This window comes from Neophocaena asiaeorientalis, unplaced genomic scaffold (genome assembly GCF_003031525.2).
Source record: "Neophocaena asiaeorientalis asiaeorientalis breed wild unplaced genomic scaffold, Neophocaena_asiaeorientalis_V1.1 scaffold689, whole genome shotgun sequence".
Lineage (NCBI taxonomy): Eukaryota > Metazoa > Chordata > Mammalia > Artiodactyla > Phocoenidae > Neophocaena > Neophocaena asiaeorientalis.
The window spans coordinates 1,714,285-1,738,864 of record NW_020175666.1 but is presented as its reverse complement, the minus strand read 5'-3'; the positions used below and the strand labels follow the sequence as shown (position 1 = coordinate 1,738,864).

General features: G+C 37.1%; 1 protein-coding gene across 4 annotated transcripts in view; it reads right to left on the bottom strand.

Moving 5' to 3' along the window:
• LCLAT1 (lysocardiolipin acyltransferase 1) overlaps positions 1–24,580 on the bottom strand; it is a 192,325-nt gene that overhangs the window by 88,796 nt on the left and 78,949 nt on the right. For all 4 annotated transcript variants that reach the window (XM_024731527.1, XM_024731526.1, XM_024731524.1 and 1 more), the window contains one exon: positions 23,024–23,222. In XM_024731527.1, coding sequence (XP_024587295.1) covers positions 23,024–23,222 — 199 coding nt within the window. The remainder of the gene's footprint in view (positions 1–23,023; positions 23,223–24,580) is intronic.

Here is a 24,580-nt window from a genome sequence, read left to right as displayed (position 1 = left end):
TGTTTCTAGTCTACTAATTGAGTTTATTTCAGCAATCAACTGTTTACTTGTCAAATTTTATGGACAAATAGCAAAAACTATAATAAGCTATGACAAGTACAAAGAGGAGTAATTTTTAAAAAATGTTTATTGAATGGTTACTATGTGCCTAGTACTGTTCTAAGCATTTTTCATTAATTCAATTAGTTATCAAGACAACTTTATGAACTAGGTAAAATTATTATTCCTATCTTATGGATGAGGAAACTAAGGCACACAGAGAACTCAGAGAACTAGTAAGTGGTAAAATCAGGTTTCAAATGCAGGCAGTCTGGCTCCAAAGCTGATGTTTTTAACCACTGTACTAAACAGCCTCTTTGCAATACATACTTGAATCTCTCTAAGGGTATCAGTTAAACACAGTATAAATTCTCCTCAGAGAAATGTCTATTCCTCAGAGAGTTTATTCCTAGACTTTCTTTAAAGCTGTGTATTTTTCTCAAATGTTAATTCTGCATTGTCCTCATATTTGTAAAAGATGTTCTAGACTAAACAATACTGACAGGTTGAGTGTATTTCTCCATTCCAAGTGAAAATATCTGTTGCTCCCTTGCGAGGAGGGAGCAGTAGGAAAACCCATAGGGCTGTGTCATAAAACTTTTCAAATATTATGTATATGTTTCAGAAATCCCAGAAAGGGAAGTAAAATGACTAAATCAGTCAGCCTCTTGGACCTCTCCTCTGAAGATGTGATGATTCTTCCCCTTTGTGCTTTGCCTTTTCATGTTCCATTTATACATTATACATCACTAATGCTTTTGAATCTGTTTTACTCCCTTTAGCTTTAATGTTTTCTCCCTCTCGTAAAAACCACAGGAAGACCTCATGAGTCTTTTTCTTCTCATTTCATTGCCATCAGTACACATGTTATTCACGTTTAAAGCAATATCCAGATTTTTCTTAACATTCTTGAGGTCCTCATACAGTTTTATGACATTTATTTCATAAGTCTATGGGCTGATAAATGACAGTGCAACTGATCCTGTCATTTGAAATTAGTCTATATAACTTGCCTGTTTTATACTTTTTCCATTGGAGGACATTCTGTCTATCACCTGAATTTCTCAGACAAGTACTGAGAGCCTTGGAGGTTTATAAAAATAGATTCTGTGGATGCTGGCATGGCTCTGTTACCACCATCTACTTTCAAAAATCCCATTTACGTTACCAGCACTGCATTCTCAAAGCAGAAAGGAGTAACCTCTAAGCATACTCTATTGTCCAGAGGTATTCCATAATTTTAGAACCTGGTTTTCCTTGGCTTAAATTTTCTTTTATCAAATTTTAGAGTTGGCTAGGAAAAAGGAAAACCCAACCAATTTACTTGAGTGTATTTTTAACATGCATTCTTTCTCCATAAAAAGTAAGCCCTTTTCAGCATTTTCTTTCTCCTTTTTTTTTAAATTTAATTTTATTTATTTTTTATACAGCAGGTTCTTATTAGTTATCCATTTTATACATATTAGTGTATATATGTCAATCCCAGTCTCCCAATTCATCCCACCATCACCCCACCACCACTTTCCCCCCTTCGTGTCCATATGTTTGTTCTCTACATCTGTGTCTCTATTTCTGCCTTGCAAACTGATTCATCTGTACCATTCTTCTAGATTCCACATATATGTGCTAATACACAACATACGTTTTTATCTTTCTGACCTTACTTCACTCTGTATGACAGTCTCTAGGTCCATCCACGTCTCTACAAGTGACCCAATTTCATTCCTTTTTATGGCTGAGTAATATTCCATTGTATATATGTGCCACATCTTCTTTATCTAGTCATCCTTTTTTCATTTTAGTGTAGATGAATATACAGTTAACCCCCGGTCAACACGGGGGTTAGGGGTGCCTACCCCCAAGCACAGCCTAAAATCCACTTATAACTTTACAATCATCCCCTCCATATCCATGGTTATGCATCCACGAATCAACCAACCACAAATTGTATGGTACTGTAGTACGTATTTATTGAAAACAAACCCACAGGTAAATGGACCCATGCAGTTCAAACCTGTGTTCAAGGGTCAACTGTAGTTAGGAGAATCATAAAAATATCTATACTACTCACCTATTGCACTAAAAACTGAACTTCAAAAATAGATTAATTCATCATTGTTGTCCAGGTACTTATTAATTCATTACGGTATTTACTTTGGGACTATGAATGCAATACCAGAAACAAAAAGCAATGTGCAAGAGATAAAACAAACTGTTCTCTTCAACGTATTTTCAATCCTGAATAGAGGGTGTGGATACAACCAAGGGAATGTTACGCATAGGCCTCTATTAAATGAAAATGAGTGATAATGTGAACAGATGCAAATTTTATATAAACTCGTATCACAACGATCATGAGCAAATGCTATGTTTGCTGACTGTGTGGCTGTGCATAACAACGGTTATACAAATGAATCCAGAACAAGTAAGTTCTATTTCTCAGAATTTCAACCTATGTCAGCATTTAGCAAAATGCTACACCAAGTCAGGGGAGCTCTGTCTTCTCTGAACTCACATTTGAAATTAGGTAATGCTCTCTGTATCCCTCGTCTAAGAAGATTAACTTACATGAGGCTCTGGCTTTTAAAAACATTGAGAGGAGGCAGATAATCAATTCTATGACTTTTTCCTGTAATAATCCTTTTAGAACATGCCTGTATCATTAGGTTTCAAATGTGCTTGTGCTGACAGTACAAGACAGAAATCAAAGTATAAAATATGAGCAGACAATTAAATAATATCCTAAAGGAAACTCAATTCTAAATGTAATTTCAAATTTGAAAAAACCACAAAATGGATAAAACCACCCTTACTGCAAATTTCACTAGACTCCACAAAGAGATGATTATATCTACCTGCAGAGAGTAGAAAGTCTTGCTTGACACTGAAGAAATACCTATTTATTGATGGCTTTTGGTTGGCAAGATGCAATTTCTTGGTTATGATTACAGTTTCGGGGTTTTACCCTATGGTGGAACCAAAAACCTGTTTTTCATACTATGTGAGATTTACCATTTAATCGATATTATAGATGAAGTGCCATCTGAGATATCTGTTCCTGTTGCAAAACTGATTCCTAAGCTACGTATATTACTAGCTCTATACACTGAGAGAGGCAGTAGCCACCAGCATGTGGTTGGCAGAATAATGCCCCCACGAAAGATATCCACATCCTAATTCCCAGAAGTGTGAATACATTACATGGCAAAGAAGAATTATGGTTGCTAATCTGCTGAATTTAAAATAGGGAGATTATCCTGGATTAGCCTGGGGGGCCCAGTGTAATCATAAAGGTCCTTAAAGGCGGAAGATGGAGGCAGGGAAAGACTCAGTGTCAGAGTGAAGCTATGTGAGGAGGACTCAACTGGTTCTTGCTGGCCTTAAAGATGGAGGAAGGGAGGCAGGAGCCAAAGAATGTGGGTGACCAAGAGAAACTGGAAATGTCAAGGAAACAGACTCTCCACAGGAGCCTAACAGAAAGGATTTGGTCCTGCAAATGCCTTGGTTTTAGCCCAATGAGCCCCACATCAGACTTCTGACCTCCAGAACTGTGAGATAATAAATATGTGTGGTTTAAGGTGACTCCATTCATGGTACAAGCAGTAATAGAAAACTAATACAGAGCACAGTCAGTGCCCAGATCTTAGTTTCTAACACCTTTCTTTAATCAAAGGAACTAGGGTTCCTTAGGAAAATGCTGAGCCTAGGGCTGGGGCCGGGAAAAATACAAGAATCTTGTACCACCAGAAAACAAGAAAATGACTAAAAGAAAACAAGAAATATGGGGGCCCAAAAGGACGTAAAGAGCCAACCTGCAAAAACTCCCAATGGCCAAAGCTGGAACAACTTCAGCAACAAAATAAATAACAGTAGTACTGGATTATAACCCACAGAATAAAATAAATGTTGATAAATTCACATTGGCATGATTAAATGATTGAGAAGGGACAAATCTCCTTCACAGAATTGCAAATAAAATATGTAGATGCTCCCCACTCCAAGGAGGTGAAGCTTAATTCCCCCTGCCCACAACCAGCCCTACCGAATAAAATAGAGAGAGGAGAAAACATTAACTTTGTGGTGCAGAACCCTGGCAGACACCACCTTAACCAAATGATTACAATTAACATCACCCATGATAAGCCAGGTTGATATCATGAATCCTCCTGATGAGATGAGAAAGTCACTTCATATCCGTGGGGCTTTTCCCAAAACCCAAAATCCATCCCCAACTAATCATGAGAAAATGTCATGAAAAGCAAATGCAAAACAAACTCAAAATGAGGGACATTCTACAAAATATCCGACCAGTTCTCTTCAAAAGCACTAAAATAAAGACAGACTGCCACAGAATGGAGGAAGACTACGGAGACATGGTGACTTTAAAAAAAAAAAAAGAAAAAAAAAAAGGGATCCTCAATTGGATCCCAGAACAGAAAAAGGACATTAGTGGAAACATTGGTGAAATCTAAATAAAGTCTGTAGTTTAGTTAATAGTATTGTACCCATGTTAATCTTTTGTTTTGACAAATGTTCCACAGCTGTGTAAGAGGTTAACATCAGGGGAAGATGGGTGAAAACAGGAAAATTTTCTGTACTGTCTTTGCAAACATTCAATACATCTAAAATTATTCCATATAAAAAGGTATTTAAGAACATCTAATGTTAATGCAAACTACTGTTTAATTAAAAAATACATGAATAACAGCTATTTTGCATTCTAAAATCAAAGATCTAGTGTTCTTACTTGGGATTCACTTACTATGCCGTTTATTTGATTGTAATAGTTGATTATCAGTAACCACATTTCTAAGATATAGTTGGGACATTATTTTTATTGTGGAAGGACATGTTAAATCTTGGCTACATGGTATGTCCCTGCCTGGTATTCATTACACAATTGTATGACTCTCAGAAATATCTGACTTCAAGCATAAGGAAAATAATTCCCATAAGATTTAAGGACAAGAATAAACAAGGGAAAAAAGGCCACACTGGGTTTCGTAAACTCCCTTAACAATGACATATATAATAAATACAACAGCTAATTCAATTTTTCCCCAGTATTACAATGCTGCCTTTCTCTTTAAAAATATCATTACAATTTATTCTTTTTAGCCACAAGTGAAAGGAAAACTGAAGGCGCTAGAATCAAGTTATCTATTGAAATTAAGGTTGAAAAACAAACCATAAAGTACATTGGGTCCATCTCTCCTATTTTTTTTTACTATTATTGTAAAACACCCTTTTCAAAGTTGGCTCAAATTGATCATTTTAAGACTGACTTTATTTGTGCTTCTCTATTAAATACAAAGTGGACAGAAAACCCTAGAGCTCCCCCCAAATTCTTTTACTTCTTTCTCCTAAAATTGCCCTGTTATAAAAACATGGATTTTAGGTAGTTTTTAGAATCTACTTATTAATTTAGGCAAAGAAATTCTTCAATTTTCAGTACAACTGAGGGTACTGAAAGGCCTAGAGTCAAAATATGCTTCACAGCTCACATGTGGAATGCCTCGCAGCCCGCAGCAGTGCAGCTGACTGAGGTATTAGAGATGGTACACATCAACAGGATATCCAATTTAGGTAACTCCAGTAAGTAACTGACTGAATAACCTTAAAGCCCAGAACCATGTCTCCCAACCAAAGAATCTGTCAACTTCCACACAGCTCAGAACTTGGGCTTTGTTAAGAACTCAGCTACCACAGTCAAAACAAAAGCTTCGTTTAAGTTACTTAGATCTCAGTACAATCATAAAAAATTACTTAGTTCTCAATGTAATTCTAGAAAGAAGTATAATCCTGGTATACTGCCTGGCATATGACTTAACTAAAATAAACCTTTGTTCCCAATGGGTTTCCCTCCCTCCCTGGCAAAAAGAAAAAAAAAAAAGCATCAAACTCATCTCAGCCAAGCAACCCTGGCAACTGAAACTACAAAATCAACAACTACAAAAACTTATTTTTCAACTAGCAGTAGAAGAGCTAAGATGAAAATGATCTGTATGTATCTGAAAATACACAGAGTTGTATGTGATATCTAGCCACAGAACTAAAACATTTTAATATACTGTCTACTATATTTCTTCTGACAGTTTTCATAAAAATCTTAATTCACGATAACCATTATAATAACATTTACTGAATGACTAAATCAGTCGTTGGATACTTTTCTTTATAGATTGGTGAAATGTGGGAAAGAAGCTGTATGTATCAGGATGCTTTGGGCTATAAATAACAGAATACCAATCTGAAAGCCATATAAACCCTCTGGGTGTATGTGTCTCACATAAAATGAAGTCTGGCCCCAAGGCTCGTTCAGAAGCCAGGCTCTCACATTCTATTTGGCCATCCTCTTGGATGCAAGATGATTGCAGGAGCTCCAAGTATGATGTACTCTCACAATAATGTCCCAAAGTAGGAAAGGAGAGGCATTGTCCCTTCATGAACCTCTTTTATTAAGGAGGAAAATCTTTCCCAGAGCCTTCTAACAAGGAGTCTCCCTATTAGGTCCCTTTGGTGGGACTGGCTGATAGGAGGCTGAGGAAGGCAATATGAGGTATTTTCATTCTCTGTCATGGGATGTGTGTATCATAGAAATACATTGTTAAAAATAGTAAAACATCCTCTCTGGCCTTTAGGTATTTAGCAACAAATGCAACAACACAGGAAAGAAAGGTGCTGGGAAACCTTCCATGATTTACAGTAGGAAGCAATAAAATAATCAGTCTCTTGTGGCCAGGTGACAAGAAAATTTGCTGTAAGAGTAAGAACTACAGTTTAGTAATTAAGTAGCTAGGAATCCTTGACTAAAAGCCGCCTTTGAAGATAGGTCACAGAGGGAGTGTCAAATATATGTGCTGTAGAGTAGCGGTCCCCAACCATTTTGGCACCAGGGACCGGTTTCGTGCAAGACAATTTTTCCACGGACGGGGTGGTGGGGAGGGGGTGATGGTTTAGGCGGCAATGAGACCGATGGGAGTGGCAGATGAAGCTTGGCTCGCTCACCCGCTGCTCACCTCCTGCTGTGCGGTCCGGTTACTAACAGACTGCACACTGGTACCCGTCCTTGGCCTGGGGGTTGGGGACCCCTGCTGTAAAGATTCCTTCCAGGAACTCTCAAGCAGCTGTTACTCAGGGTGACTAGTAACTAGTAATTCCTCACTTAGCTGACGCAGCTAATAAAACTGATGCCTCAGGGATACCAAAGAAACTGGTAGGAACGGGGTGTTACTGATACCGACTCTTGAGGAGAGTCTTACTTCAATATAGAAATGTATTCATCTTATCCTCTGAGTTGTAAAATAGGACAGCAGCATGAAGTGTTGTTAAATTTTAAAAGGGTCCACCAAATTGAATGGTGTCAAAGACGTTCATGGCTTAAAGATGGTTCTAGTTTTAATGAATGTCGATTTTAAGTAGGAGGAAGCTGGGTAGGAGAGGGAGAGTCTTCCCTCTCACCGAAGATAAAGTTGGGTATTATAAACTGTAAATATCTCAAATAGAAAATTATCCATTCTTTGTACTTACTATATAATAGTTAATAAAATTAAGGTGACTTCAGTAAATTTAGTGGTTCTTAAAACTGTGTGAGAAATATCTTTAAATGAATTTACATCTAACACTTATACATTAAATACAGTTAAAACTGAAATTTGGGCCACATAAGATGGATTATCTTTCCAGCTAACGTATGATGCCTGTTTTGCAGCATGTTCATGTGTAACAGCAGCGTGCGCTATAACCACTGTTTCTCCAGTGTATTGGGCAAGGTATACAATAGATTTTAACCGAGTAGTTTTTATTCATGGTCTTTAAAAAGAGAAGAATGCTTATAGAATGCCAAAGGCATACTTTTAAAATTCCAGTTATTTCTATAGATCAGATTTGACCAAAAAAATTTTAATATTTTGGGAGACAGGTTATTCTCAGGGAGGCCGGACTTAGGAAAAGCCTCTGACCCAGTTTCAATTATCCAGCTAAAACAGGACCAGCACAGGGGCCTGTAAGGATACACTCAGACTTTGCATGCCTTGAACAAACTGAGAGTGGATAAAAGCATTCATCAGAGGCCATGCTGTTACTTCTTTCTTGTCCCTGATCTCATTCTGGAACAATCTAGATATATTTCACAATTTGTGGTTGTTCCTAGTTTTCACCACTACCTTATGTTGCAGTTTGAGAACAGCAGGATTATATGACAATCTACTTTGAAATCAGGAGGTATACGTCAGGGAGAGTTTAGTTTAATCCACGACTTGGCAACTTTTTAAATCACTATCCATTTAATGTTTACTCCTCTTTTTGTGCTTTCTAAAAGCCTCCAACCCTTTTGCCACTCAAGTGTGATTAACGAATGATCCAGAAAAACCAAGGAGCCATGAGCTGGGTGGGCCAGATGGCACACGAATTTCCTGGTACAAAAACACCAGGCAAATGGACTTTTCATGACACCTCTGGGTTTCATATTTCCTGCGTTGTTACTAAGTGGTTATGAAGTTGACTAAAAATAAAAACCTATGTCTAAACCACCATTATAAATAGTTGAAATCTATCAGACATTTTTTCCTTAACATCTAATTTCACATACCTTAGCAGACTCTAAACAGTTTAGTTAGCTTAGCTTACCAAAACTCTTTACAACGTGAACTGGAATCTAAACACTCTTAATGGTTTCTTCCCTAGCCTGTTAGGTTAAGTCTGTTACTTCCATACTTTAAGAAAAAACTTTCAAATTCTAAATTCTCATCCATTCTCCAAACTGGCACTACAGATATATAATATTATTTCCCTTTGGTCATTCGTAAATGAACTAAAGAAACCAGATAATTATATTCCAAACTCTGGTAAGCAAACATTTATTTAGAAATAATTATACATAGCAACATTAAATACACCCTAAAGTCATGGCAAGTGTCAACAAGCTAAGTCTGGCATAGTCTGAAGCAGGACAGAGCTGACCAATAGGACACATCCATTCTCTTCCCCTTTCATTTTCCCCTGCAAACTCCAACATTAATACTCCATTTGCAAACACATTCTGTTTTATTTTTCCTGCCTACACTTTTGCCTTGCTTAATTTACTTTGCACTTATTCACTTTAAAGGTTCTAAAATCGGTTTTTTCTTCAATCCAAAATCTGTTCTCATTAATAGTTTGCATTTTTATGAAATCCTATCAAGTCTACAAATACTTTAAGAGCCTACAATGGTGAGAGACACTGTAAGGAGCTTATATCTTTTGGGAAAAGAAAATGGGAAAGCTAAGAATGAAATACTTACACAGAAACTCAAACAAGAGAGAAGACAGTTTTAGCAATGTTAAAAATGCATATAGGGGCTTCCCTGGTGGTGCAGTGGTTAAGAATCCGCCTGCCAATGCAGGGGACATGGCTTCAAGCCCTGGTCCGGGAAGATCCCACATGCCGTGGAGCAACTAAGCCCGTGCGCCTCAACTACTGAGCCTGAGCTCTAGAGCCCGCGAGCCACAACTACTGAAGCCAGCGCGCCTAGCGCCCGTGCTCTGCAACAAGAGAAGCCACCGCAGTGAGAAGCCCACGCACTGCAACGAAGAGTAGTAGCCCCTGCTTACTGCAACTAGAGAAAGACCGCGCGCAGCAACAAAGACCCAACACAGCCAAAAATACATGAATAAAAATACATAAATTTATTTTTAAAAATGAGTATACCATTGCAGAATAGGAAGAAGTAAAGATTAGGTGGTCAGGGAAAGAGAACATGGGTCTGTGAGACACTAGAAAAACCAGAGGTCTAATATGGATCTCTGTTAAGGCAAAAGGTGGGAGGGTGGATGTCCCAAAGGGAACTACAGAAATAACAGGCAGCAGCAAATAACACTCTACTGGCATTTAATTTAATCCTCACACCACCCAATAAAGCTGTACTACTTCTTTTTTAAGTTGAGATGTAACTGATGCATTATATTACATTAGTTTCAGGTGTACAACAAAATGATTCCATATATGTACATGTCACGAAATGACCACCGTTATGTCTAAGTTAATATCTATCACCACATAGTTACAAATATTTTCCTTATCAGAACTTTTAACATCTACTCTCAGCAACTTTCAAATATACAAGAGAAATATATATATATATATACAAGAGTATTATTAACTATAGTCACCATGCTGTACATTAATCTGCATAACTTATTTATTTTATGACTGGAATTTTGTGCCTTCTGAGCAACTTCACCCATTTTGCCCACCCCCAAATCCTGGCCTCTCTGTATCTATTCAGTTGTGTTTTGGGGGAATTTTATTTTATCTTATTTTATTGGGTTTTTTATTATGGGAGACTTCACAAATTAGTGAAAGCATGTCGTATTTGTTTTCCTCTATCTGACTTTTCACTTAGCATGATGCCCTGAAAGTCCATCCAGGTGATATAAATTATAGGATATCCTTTTTTATAGCTGAGTAATATTCCACTGTCTATATTTACCATTTTCTTTATCCATTCATCTACCAATGGACACAAGTTGTTTCCATGTCTTGGTTATTGTAAATAATGCTGCAATGAACATGGGGGTGCAGGCATCTTTTCAAGTTAGTGCTTTTGTTTTCCTCCAATAAATACCCAGAAGCAGAATTACCAGATCATATGGTAGTTCTATTTTTAATTTTGGGGGAACCTCCATATTGTTTTCCATAGCTTCTACACCAATGTACATTCCTACCAACAATGCACAAGCGTTCCCTTTTCTCTATAGCCTCACCAACAGTTGTTATTGCTCAGCTTTTTGACAGTAGCCATTCTAACAGGTGTGATGTGCTATCTCATAGTTTTGATTTGCATTTTCCTGATGATTAGTGCTGTTGAGCACTTTTTCATGCACCTGTTGGCCATTTGTATGTCACCTTTGGAAAAATGTCCACTGATCTCCTCTGCTCATTTTTTAATTGGATTGTTATTTTGCTGTTGAGTTATATGAGTTCTTCATATATTTTGGATATTAACCCTTTGTCAAATATATGATTTGCAAATAGTTTCTCCCATTCCATAGGTTGCCTTTTCATCTTGTTGATGGTTTCCTCTGTTGTGCAGAAGATTTTCAGTCTGATACAGTGCCACTTTATCTTTGCTTGTGTTTCCTTTGCTTTTGGTACCAAATCCAAAAAAAGTCATCACCAGGACCAATGTCAAGAAGCTTGCCACCTATTTTTTTCTTCTAGGATTTTTAAGGCTTCAGGTCTTATGTTCAGGTCATTAATCCATTGAGTTAATTTTTATGTACAGTGCAATGTAGTAGTCCAGTTTTCACAACAAACACCATTTATTGAAAAGACTATCCCTTCTTTATTGTATACTCTTGGCTCTTTTGTCATAAATTAATTGACCATATATGTGTGGGTTTATTTCTGGGCTCTGTATTCTTTTGTACTGATCTATGTGTCTGTTTTTATGCCAATGCCATACTGTTCTGATTACTACAGTTTTGTAACTAGTCTGAAATCAGGGAGCATTATATCTCTAGCTTTTTTCTTCTTTCTCCAGACTGCTTTGGCTATTCTGAGTCTTTGTGGTTTCATACAAATTTTAGGGCTGTTTGTTCTATTTCTATCAAAAAATGCCATTGGAATTTTGATAGGGATAGCACTGGATCTGTAGATTGCTTTGGACAGTATGGACTTTTAAACAATACTAATTCTTCCAATCCATGAGCACAGAATAGCTTTCCTTTCAGATATGAGCACAAGTACCTTATTTGTCTACTTCAGCTTCTTTCATTGATACTGTATAATTTTCAGGGTACAAGTATTTCACCTCCTTTATTCCTATTTTATTCTCTGGTGCCATTGTAAATGGGATTGTCTTCTTAATTCCTCTTTCTGTTTAGTTTGTTATTAGTATATAGCAACACAACAGATTTTTATTAATTTTGTATTGTGCAACCTCACTGAATTCATTTATTCTAACAGTTTTTTGCTGGAGTCTTCATAGCTTTCTATATATAATATCATGTCATTTGCAAATAGTGATGGTTTTACTTCTTTTTTTCCAATTTGGATGCTATGTATGTAATCTATCTAATTTTGCCTAATTGCTCTGGCTAGAACTTCCAATATAATGTTGAATAAGAGTCGAGCGCATGGGCATCCTTGTCTTATTCCTGAACTTAGAAAAGAAGCTTTCAGCTTTCCATCACCATTAAGTCTGATGTTAGCTGTGGGCCTCTCATATATGGCCTTTAATACATTGAAATACATTCCCTCCATACCCACCTTGCTGGAAGTTTTAGTATCAATGGATGTTAAGTTTTGTCAAATGCTTTGTTGTTGTTGCATCTATGGAGATGATCAGATAATTTTTATCCTTCCTTTTATCAATGCCTTTTATCCTTCCTTTTATCTCATTGATTGACTTGCAGATGTTCAACAATTTTTGCATCCCTAGGATAAATCCCACTTGATCATAATGTATTATCTTTTTAGTGAACTGCTGAATTTGGTTTGCTAGCATTTTGTTGAGGATTTTTACATCTATGTTCATCAGGGATATTGGCCTCTAATTTTCTTGTGGCATCTTTGTTTGGTTTTGGTATTGGGGTAATGCTGGCCTCATAAAATGACTTTCGAAGTGTTCCCTTCTCTTCTATTTTATGTTTCCTTCTTCTTTTCTTGGCTGCACTGAGTGGCATGTGGGATCTTAGTTCCCTGACCAGGGATCGAACCTGTGCCCCCTGCATTGGAAACACAGAGTCTTAACCACTGGATTACCAGGGAAGTCCCATCTTCTATTTTTGGGAAGAGATTGAGAAGGATTAGTATTAGTTCTTTAAATGCTGGGTACAATTCACCACTGAAGCCATCTGGTTTTGGACTTTTGTTTGTTGGGGGTTTTATGATTACTGATTCAATCTCCTTACTAGTAATGGGTCTGTTCAGACTTTCTATTTCTTCATGATTCCTAGGTCATATGTTTCTAGGAATTTATCCATTTCTTTCAGGTTGTCCAATTTACTGGCATATAATTGTTCATAGCAATCTCCCATGATTCTTCATATTTCTGTGTTATCAGTTGTACATCTACCCTTTCATTTCTGCTTTATGGTATCAGTTGTACAACTACCCTTTCATTTCTGCTTTATTTGTGTCCTCTCTTTTTTTCTTGGTGAATCTAGCTAAAGCTTTGTCAGTTTCCTTTATCTCGTCAAAAACCCAACTTAGTTTCACTGATCTTTCCTACTGTCTTTTCAATTTCTCTTTCATTTATTTCCTTCCTTCTAACTTTGGGCCTTAATTAGTCTTCTTTTTCTAGTTCCTTGATGTATAAAGATAGGCTGTTTATTGAAGTCCCCTTTTAAAATTACTTTCGCTGCATCTCATAAGTTTTGGTGTGTTGTATTTCCATTTCCATCTGTTTCAAGGTATTTTTTGATTTCTCTTTTGATTTCTTCTTTGATCCACTGGTTGTTCAGTAGTATGTTATTTAGCCTCCGCATACCTGAGTTTTCCAGTTTTTTTTTCTTGTAACTGATTTCTAGTTTCATAACGTGATCGGAAAAGATTCCTTGACATGATTTCAACCTTCTTAAATGTAATAAAACTTGTTTTGAGGCCTAACATATGATCTATCCTGGAAAATATTCCATGTGAGCCTGAGAAAAATGTGCATTTTGTTGCTTTGGGATACAGTGTTCTATATATGTCTATTAAACTATATGTCAGACCAACTGGACTTAAGGCCAATGTTTCCTTATTGATTTTCTGTCTGGAAAATCATCTATTGATGAAAATGGATATTAAAGTCCTCTACTATTACTGAATTGCTATTCTCCCTTTAGGTTTGTTAACATTTATGTATTTAGGTGCTCCTTTATTAGGTGCATAAATATTTACATATGTTATATACTCTTGTTGGATTGACCCCTTCATCATTATATAATGACCTTCTTTGTCTTTTATCACAGACTTTGTCTTAAAATCTATTTTGTCTGATATGAAGTACAGCTAACTCAGCTTTCTTCTGGTTTCCATTTGCATGGAATATCTTTTTCCATCCCTTCCCTTTCAGTCTGTGTGTGTCCTTAGACCTGAGGTAGGTCTCTTATAGACACCATAAAGATAGGTCTTATTTTTAATCCATCAGCCACTTTTGTCTTCCAACTGAAGTATTTAATCCATTTACATTTAAAGTAATTATTGATAGCTATGTACTTACTGCCATTTGGCTAATTGTTTTGTGGCTGTTTTGTAATTCCTTTGTTCCTTTCTTCCTCTCTTGCTCTCTTCCTTTGTGATTTTCTGTAGTGGTGGGCTTAGATTCCTTTTTCTCTATCATTTGTGCATCTGCTACAGTTTTTTCCTTTGTGGTTACCATGAGACATAAAATAATGTATAACAGTTGTTTTAAGTTGATAACAACTTAAGTTGAGACACATTCTAAGGCTGTTAATTTTTACTACTCCCCCACCATGTTATGTTTTTGAGGTCACAGTTTACAGCTTTTTATCTTCTGTATCCCTTAAAAATTATTGTAGCTATAGTTATTTTTAATACTTTTGTCTTTTAAACTTTATTCTAGCTTTAGAAGTGATTAACCCACAACCTTTACAACATTATCCTGAATTTTACTATATATTTATATTTACCAAGGATATTTATATGTTCATGTTTCCCAGTTCTAATTAGCACCTTTTCTTTTCAGCTTAAAGAAGTCCCTTTAACATTTCTTTGTAAGGCCATTCTAGAGGAGATGGACTCCTTGAGCTTTTGCTTGTCCACAAACCTCTCTCTCTCCTTCAACTCTGAAGGACAACTTTGCCAGATACAGTTTTCTTGACTGGCAGTTTTTTTCTTTCAGCACTTTGAATATAGCATGCTACTCCCGTCTGGTCTGCAAAGGTTCTTCTGAAAAATATGCTGATAATCTTATGGGGTTCCATTGTGTGTAACAAGTTGTTTTCCTTTTGCTGCTTTGAAAATGCTCTTCATATCTTTAAATTTTGACACTTTAACACATTATTGACTGGAGACATATTAATACATCTTTTGTTACCTGCATGTTATTGAAAGGAGATGTATCAGTATGTTTTTAGAGAGTGATACAATTAACATCACTGTGCAAAGTTGTTAGAGCTTAAAATTGATCAAGGGTTCATTATACAACTTGTGATTGTCAATATCATTCACATTTCGCTCCGTTAGGTTTTTGTTCCAACCTTGTGTATACTATAAATGTAAAATTTTCAAAAATGACGTATCGCAAAATTCTGAGTGGAGAAGAATTTTTTGGTGAATTCTATGCAGATACTTTCTCTGATTGTCTGAGTGACATATATACTAGTGTCTCAGAAGACAGTTCTTCAGAATATCATTCTGATTCAGACGATGTGAATATCAGACCAACAAAAAGACAAAAAAACCTTAGTGATTGATTCTGATACAGAAAGTGAAAATGAAACTCAGTGCTGGAGAATTCTCCTTTGCTTCTATAGAAGAGTGGATTGAAGACATTTCATGAAAATTAGAAGACTTTACAGGTGTGTCAGGTGTAACTATTGAATGTAATAACCCACAAAGTGTTAGTGAAATAACAATTAATTTTTGGCTGACCAAAACAGAAATCATTGGCCACAGGCATTAATTTTTGCAAAAATCCCCTGTCAATAATGAGTTAATTATGTGTCTTGGTGTGAGGCTCTTTAAGTTCATCTTATTTGGAATTCTCTGGGCTTTCTGGATCTGGATATCTGTTTCCTTCCCCAGGCTGAGGTACTTTCAGCCGTTGTGTCTTCAAATAAGTTTTCTGCCCCTTTCTTTTTCTCTTCTTCTGGGACCTCTATAATGTAAATGCAGGACCACTTGATGTTGTCCCATAATTCCCTTATTGTCAATGTTTTCCAGTTTTTATGTTTGCTGCTTTGATTGGTTATGTTCTACTGACCTGTCTTCAAGTTCACTGACCCTTTTCTACTGCTTAAACCGTTAAACCCTCTGTTTTCAGTTCAGTTATTGTATTCTTCAGCTCTGTGACTTCTTATATTTTCTATCTCTTTGTTAAACTTCTCATGCATTGTTCTCCTGAGCCCAACGAGCATCTCTTTAGGACTGTAATTTTGACCTCTTTACCACCAGGTTAATTACCTGTCTCCAGTTCATTAACATCTTTCCCTAAAGTTATATCTTGTTCTGTAATTTGGAATATATTCCTGTGTTTCTTCATTTCCCTTGACTCTCTGTGTTGGTTTCTATGCATTAGATATAATACCCACCTCTCCCAGGCTTGTAGGAGAGTCCTCCTATAGGAGATGAACCTTATCATTCAACCCTGCTCTAGTTCTTGGCTGTCTCTTAAACCTTTGTGATTGTCCAAGCAGCCTACTTTATTTTTAGTGGCTCCCAGTAGTTGAGGATGGATATGCCAGTGTCGGGGGAGGATCTCAGCACCTAGATTCAGGCCAATTGGAAGTCAAACCCTCAGGCAGCCGCTTTTAAAGTACGTAAATATAGTTCTTTCAGGAGAAGACTTGGAGATGGGCTTTTATGTCTCCTCCCTCCATGCTAAATAAGCTCTAGAGTAATGGTTGGCTCTAAGAATTCTTTCTTTATTTGCTACTGTCCCATTGACCTCCCCCCTCCCCCCAAACACAAGCCCACTGGCTACAAGAGCCAGGTTATCAAGGGATGTGTTTTCTGGGTGACAGCCACAAAAGTCAGAGTGCCAGACAAGTATACAAGCTCCTTTCTCGGAGACACTGGTGACCAGAGGTGGGCCAGAGGGAGAGTGATATCGCCACCCCCAAGGTTTCTAGATTACAGTCTGCCCTTAGATGTGTGTTTAATTAGAAGGCTGCCCCTCCGACCACAGCAAGGAATATAAGCAAATAGCCGTCTTTCACAGAAAGACTGGGGGCTTTTCATTCAGCTGCCTCTGCACTGGGTCCCGGAGTATAGCCACAGAAGTGTGCAAGGCCCTTTAAAAACTATTTCTCAGTTTGCTATATCCTATGGGTCTCCACTGGCTTTCAAAGCTAGATGTTTTGAAGGCTCATCTCTCAGGTGCAGGTGTTAAGAGTTGGGGTGCTACTAGATGTGGGGTTCAAAACCTCCACTCCTGAGGGAGATGCTCAGAGTTGTCAGATTCCTCCTGATTGTGGGTTGCCCTGTGTTCCTGGCTGTACTAGTCTGGAGCAGAGTTTCTGTCTGGCTGAACAGGGAGGTGGGAGGAAACAAGTGTGTCTTGTTTCAAATACCACAGATTATCATTGTTCTCGATGAGTCTTGGTATAAATTTTCTTGAATAAATGTTTCTTCATTTGCTGTATGTCCTTCGGACCATTTCTGGAGACTTTAAATAAACGGCTGTTACTTCACCAGAATTTTCACCAGTTTTCCTGGGAAGTGGGTCTACAGAGCTCCTCATACCTTCATGTTGGAACTGCCTTTCCAGTCATCTTTTTTTTTTTATGAACTATTTTTAAAAAATAATTTATTCATTTATTTTTGGCTGTGTTGGGTCTTTGTTGATGAGCGCGGGCTTTCTCTAGTTGCAGCGAGTGGGGGCTACTCTGTTGCAGTGCACGGGCTTCTCATTGCAGTGGCTTCTCTTGTTGTGGAGCATGGGCTCTAGGCATGTGGGCTTCAGTAGTTTTGGCACGCAGTTTCAGGAGTTGTGGCTCACAGGCTTAGTTGCTCCACGGCATGTGGGATCTTCCCAGACCAGGGATCGAACATGTGTCCCCTGCAGGGGCAGGCAGATTCTTAACCAGTGTGCTACCAGGGAAGTCCTCCAGTTGTCTTTTATTTATTTATTTATTTTTAAAATAAATTCATTTTTATTTATTTACTTTTGGCTGTGTTGGGTCTTCATTGCTGTGCACAGGCTTTCTCTAGTTGCAGCAAGTGGGGGCTACTCTTCATTGCAGTGTGTGGGCTTCTCACTGAGGTGGGTTGTAGCGAAGCATGGGCTCTAGGTGGGTGGCCTTCAGTAGTTGTGGTGCACGGGCTCAGTAGTTGTGGCTCACGGGCTCTAGAGCGCAGGCTCGGTAGTTGTGGCTCACGGGCTCTAGAGCGCAGGCTCGGCAGTTGTGGTGCAAGGGCTTGGTTGCTCCTCAGCATATGGGATCTTCCTGGACCAGGGCTCAAACCCATGTCCCCTGCATTGGCAGGTGGATTCTTAACCAGTGCGCCACCCAGGGAATTCTCAGTTGTCTTTTACACCCAAGATTCTTCTTGGGTCGTACTTTTAAATATCACCCTTGTAATATTTAAGTTACATTGTTTTGACTGTCTTTTTTAGAGGCTCCAATTATACAGATGTTAGAACTCCTCTAACTAGGTTCCATTTCAACTACTTTCTCTCTGACAATTTTTTTTTCTTTTTTTCTCTCTTTCATTCTCTATTTTCTTTTGGTTTTTTAAAAAATTGTGTTGGAGTATAGTCGATTTGCAATGTTGTGCTAGGTTCAAGTGTGCAGCAAAGTGATTCAGTTATACATATACATATGTTCATTCTTTTTCAGATTCTTTTCCCTTACAGGTTATTATAAAATATTGAGTATAGTTCTCTGTGCTATACAGTAGGTCCTTGTTGGTTATCTATCTTATATATAGTAGTTTGCGTGTGCTAATCACAAGCTTCTGATTTATCCCTCCCCATCCCCCACGTTTCCCCTTTGCTAACCTTAAGTTTGTTTTCGACATCTGTAAGTCCGTTTCTGGTTTGTAAATAACTTCATTTGTATAATTATTTAAGCTTCCACATGTAAATGATATCATATGATATTTGTCTTTCTCTGTTTGACTTACTTCACTTAGTGTGATACTCTCTAGGTCCATCCATGTTGCTGCAAATGGCATTATTTCATTCTTTTTTATGGCTGAGTAATATTCCATTGTATGTATGTACCACATCTTCTTTATCAATGGACATTTACGTTGCTTCCATGTCGTGGCTACTATGAACACTGAGGTGCCTGTATCTTTTCAGATTATGGTTTTCTCTGGATATATGCCCAGGAGTGGGATTGCTGGATGATATGGCAGTTCTATTTTTACTGTTTTCTCCATAGTGGATGTACCAATTTACATTCCCACCAACAGTGTAGGAGGATTCCCTGTTCTCCACAGCCTCTCCATCATTTATTGTTTGTAGACTTTTTTTTTTTTTGTGGTATGCGGGCCTCTCACTGCTGTGGCCTCTCCCACTGCGGAGCACAGGCTCCGGACGCGCAGGCTCAGCGGCCATGGCTCACAGGTCCAGCCGCTCTGCGGCACGTGGGATCTTCCCAGACTGGGGCACGAACCCGCGTCCCCTGCATCGGCAGGCAGACTCCCAACCACTGCGCCACCAGGGAAGCCCTGTTTGTAGACTTTTTGATGATGGCCATTCTGATCGGTGTGATGTGATATCTCATTGTAGTTTTGATTTGCATTTCTCTAATAATTAGTGATGTTGGGCATCTTTTCATGTGCCTTTTGGCCATGTGTATGTCTTCTTTGGAGAAATATTTATTTAGGTCTTCTGCCCATTTTGTGATTGGGTTGTTTGTTTTATCAATATTGAGCTGCATGAGCTGCTTGTAAATTTTGGAGATTAATCCCTTGTCGGTCGCATTGTTTGCAAATATTTTCTCCCATTCTGTGGGGTGTCTTTTTGTTTCACTTATGGTTTCCTCTGCTGTGAAAAAGCTTTTGAGTTTAATTAGGTCCCATTAGTTTATTTTTGTTTTTATTTCCATTACCCTAGCAGATGGATTGAAAAAGACCTTGCTGTGTTTTATGTCAAAGAGTGTTCTTCCTATGTTTTCCTCTAAGAGTTTCATAGTATCACATCTTATATTTAGGTCTTTGATTCATTTTGAGTTTATTTTTGTGTCTGGCATTATAGAATGTTCTAGTTTCATTCTTTTATATGTAGTTGTCCAGTTTTACCAGCACCACTTATTGAAGAAACTGACTTTTCTTCATTGTATAGTCTTGCCTCCTTTGTCATAGATTAATTGACCATAGATGTATGTGTGGGTTTATTTCTGGGCTTTCCATCCTGTTCCATTGATGTGTATATCTGTTTTTGTGCCAGTACCATACTGTTTTGATGACTGGAGCTTTGTAGTATGGTCTAGGGTCAGGGAGAATGGTTCCTCCATCTCTGTTTTTCTTTCTCAGGATTGCTTTGGCTATTCGAGGTCTTTTGTATTTCCATACAAATTAAAAAATTTTTTTGTTCTAGTTCTGTGGAAAATGCCATTGATAATTTAATAGGGATTGCACTGAATCTGTAGATTGCCTTGGGTAGAATAGTCATTTTGACACTATTGATTCTGGTAGCAGCTTTAGGATTCTCTATGTGTAGTACCATGTCATCTGCAAACAGTGACTACTTCTGCAAACAGTCTTACTACTTCTTTTCCAATCTGGATTTCTTTTGGATTTATTTCTTTTTCTTCTCTGATTGCTGTGGCTAGGACTTCCAAGACTATGTTGAATAAAAGTGGCAAGAGTGTGGGAATTCCATGGTGGTCCAGGGGTTAGGACTCGGTGCTGTCACTGCTGTGGCCAAGGTTCAATCCCTGGCCAGGGAACTAAGATCCCACGAGCTGCATGGCATGGCCAACAAAAAAAAGTGGCTGAGAGTAGACATCCTTGTCCTGTTCTTCATCTTAGAGGAAATGCTTTCAGCTTTTCACTGTTGAGTCATTTTCTGTTTTCTTGTATTGCTCTTTTCATTTTACTCTATTATTTTCCTCTTGGATATTTCATAATTCGCTCATTTCTGACATGATTTTGCCTTTTCTTTTTTCTCCTTGAATTCAACTTATATTTCTCCTTGTTTTCTTGTCTATTACTGTTCATTGTATTTCTCATTCAAAAGTATCTTTCTTTTTTTTTAATATCCCCAAATGCTTAGTTAATGATAATCCATTCAGTTTGGAGTGTTGTGTTATGGTGTACATTTTTTGGCTTTTCGGTTTTTCAGTTCTGTCCTCCACTTAAGTTTCTTTTATGAATTTAAAAACCTTTTATGGTTATTGGGTTTTGCTGTATAATTTTGGGGGTGGGGTAAGCAAAGACTGTTATTTCTTGCTTCTCTCTCTTTTTATTCCTGCAGGATTTTTAATTTCTTTGTTTTCCTTCACTACCACACTTCTAAGGGAAGCTAGCCCTTCTCTATATATCTGATTCTCCCTCAGAAGCAATACTTCTCTGAGGCATCTTCAGGTCCCACTGTCTTTCTAATCACTTCCTTATATCTTGTGCTGTGAACTACTATGTCCAGACCTGTGTTCAGTATTTTGGCATTTAGTGTTGGACTTTAATTTTTCTGGAGATGCTTTTGTCTGTGCTTCCTCTAAGTTTTCCATGCCTCTCTACTCTTAAGTCTCTACCCACTCTCAGAACCCACAGGTTTGCAATGATGGGAGGGTAGAAAGAAAGAACTCTTTTAGACTTCTCTACTTCATACCAGAACCTTCTAAATGCCTTGTCTCCTGGTCATGCTGAAGAGATGAGTGATATGTGGTTTTATTTCCTCTGCTGGTTGATTGGATGTTTTTTGTTTTTTTAAAGATGAGGAAGATCAGGCAGCTGCCATCGTCCTCCAAAAACCATTGTAAGAAGGCTCTTAATTATGGATTCAATCTCTTTATTAGACACGAAGCTGTTTTAATTTTCTTTTTCATTTGTTTTCATTATTATCAGATTTTGTCAGTTGTATTTTGTCAGTTGTAATTTGTTGATTTCATATATATTTTCAAGCTCATTCACATAATGTTCTTAATATTCTGTTTATTTTATGTAGGATCAGGAATGATAAATAAGACATTATCATTTTTGATCAGTCTTTTTAGGAATGTGGCAGTTTTTAAAATACTATAATATCTTTGACATTTCTGCCATCAAGAGGTGAAGTCTATGCTCCCTCCCCTAGACTCCGTGAGGACAGTGATGGCTTCCACCAATAATGTACTGTAGATGTGACGCTATATGAATTCTGGGGCTAGGTCATAAAATGCCTTGCAGCTTCCTGCTGGTTCTATGGGGATGTTTGCTCTAGGGAAAGTCAGTTGCCATTTAAGGAATCTGACTATCCTGAGAGCATAATACTGTGCAAGTGACAAAGAGAAAGATAAAACTATTAGCATGAAGGCAACTAAAACACAAAACATGCAGTGCTTCTTACTAGTCTATCCTGAGGACAATGCCTGCCCTTTGCCCTCACAAATCCTACACAATTTCGGTACACTGATAGGCACATACATGGTTTAGAGAGCAAAGAATTCAAATAAGAAATATTACATAGGAAACCAAAGAAGTACAGATTTAATGGATGAGGCTGTTAGGGAGTATAGTGGGTGCTTCATCCACTCATGTGAATAACTGGTCTGAATATATTTTTAGTCTGTTCCTCACCCCTACTTCATATTACAGAGTGGAGATCAATTAAGCTTTAACATGCAATGTTGACATATCCCTACTTATGCACCACTCAGTGAACATGCTGCTTTCCTAACTATGGAAAATAAATATTTAATATTATAGTATACAACAAGGACAGTGAAAAGCCTTTTAAAAAAAAAAAAAAGTGATGGATTAGGTAAGTTCAGAAAACACCGGCACCTGGTATAACGCTTGGAACCAATGGTTATTCAATTACTATTTATTAGATAAATGTGAATGAATCAGTTCCTTTCAAGTACCTTATCAGCACAGACCACTTTCTGGTCTAAATTACCACAAGTATGACATGTAATAAAAAGTTACTGAACTATTAATTCATATTCTTCAAATTTTTGGTCCTTCTGGGACCATATCTACTTCCTTGTGAATAGTTTATTCTCTTTCAAGGTAAGATGTTTCCGAAAAAGGATTAAAATAATCTATAATCCCCGAGGGAAAAAAGTGGAAAAGGCTTTAATACTTAAGTGGAGTTTAGTAAGTTATTCTGTAGTTTTAGAGTGAGTACATCACATATAAAATAAATGAACAACTTATAATAATTTGTGAATAGCCTACCAAATCCTGGAACACATTTGAGAGTGGCTTTGAGGCAAATTTTCTCTAATCTGAGGTAGCTGTATCTCATCAGACAATTCCACAGGAACATCCAGTCCATTCTTGTCCGATGATTCATGATAATGACACTTCTCTCTCCAGGAACAAATGCATCGCCTGTTATAATCACTTTTACACCAAACACGGTCTCCAGCAATGCCTACAGAAAAAGCAATACAGATATTTAACAGTTTAAAGTTATGATTTTCCATAGGTAAATTTGATCATGTCCTATAAATAAATCTGATTTCTAATAAGTCAAAAGCATGTTATTCTTGCTTCTATAATAAATTAAGAAAAAGAAGTTAATCTGGAAGAACATGAAGGCACTGTTCTACTAATTTAAGTTTCTGGCAGTTCCCTAATTTAAAAATGCTAACTTTCATTGAAATCTTCAAGATGGATTATTAAGACAAAAAGAAAAAGTACAAAAAGTTTCCACTGTGTAATTTTTTCAGGTTATACATATATAAGGATTTTTAAATTTTTTAATAGAATAGTCAAGAAATTTAATACTGACCATAGGACTGAGGGAACAGAGTCAAATTTTTCATTTTATACCTTTCTGTACTAAGATTCTTTTAAACAAAGTGCTGCAGCCCCAGTACCTACAACAGTGCTTGACACATAGAAGATCAAATATTTGCCAAATTTGCTTAATTAACTTTTCTGATGGCCAGACATAAAGTATATATGAAATATTTAGAAGAAAATAAATTACAGACTGAAGTTCTCGAAAGAACAATAACATATTAATACTGATTTCAATGCCCACTTAAATTTTTGAATAATTTACATGTAACAAATTTACTACTTAATAAATATTTGATTAATGGAGAGAAAACTGGTCCACAGCACATAAAAGACAAGAAAATCAAAAGTTCTCTGGCACTAAACTATGGTACAGTTATGCAATGGAATATGATACAATGAAAACAAATGAACTATGGACAGCTACAGCAACATGGACAACATACAAGCATAATGTTGAGAGAAAAAAAACAAACGAATATGTACATTAAGTGTCCATATATAAATCTTTCTGAAACAGACAGTAACTAAGATATTCTAGGGATAAATATACAGATGGTAAAAATACAAGTGGTAAATTAAAAAGAAAAGCAAGGAAATAACTAACTTACAAGTCAGGACAGTAGCTACGTCTACTAAATAGGAAGGTGTTGCGACTGGGAAGCTAGGTGGCTTGCTGACAATTTCCTACTTCTTGATTTGGCTGATAGTTACACTTTAAAATTATTTATTAAAGTGCCTTTATGTTTTATTAATTTTTCAGTATATTTTAAAAAAGTATAATACAAAAGAACAATAGGACCTCAAATAGGACCAAGAAAAAAACAAGTTAAAAGGAATATTAGCTTTAAAAACAAGTTAGATATGTTTGTTATTATGTCCACAGTATTACAGAGTCAGAGGGTTAAGATGTACAACATGATCATTTGGGCTAAAGTAGCTACAAAATGCCTGCGGTTTTCGTCAAATTTTCAAAAGCGTCCATAA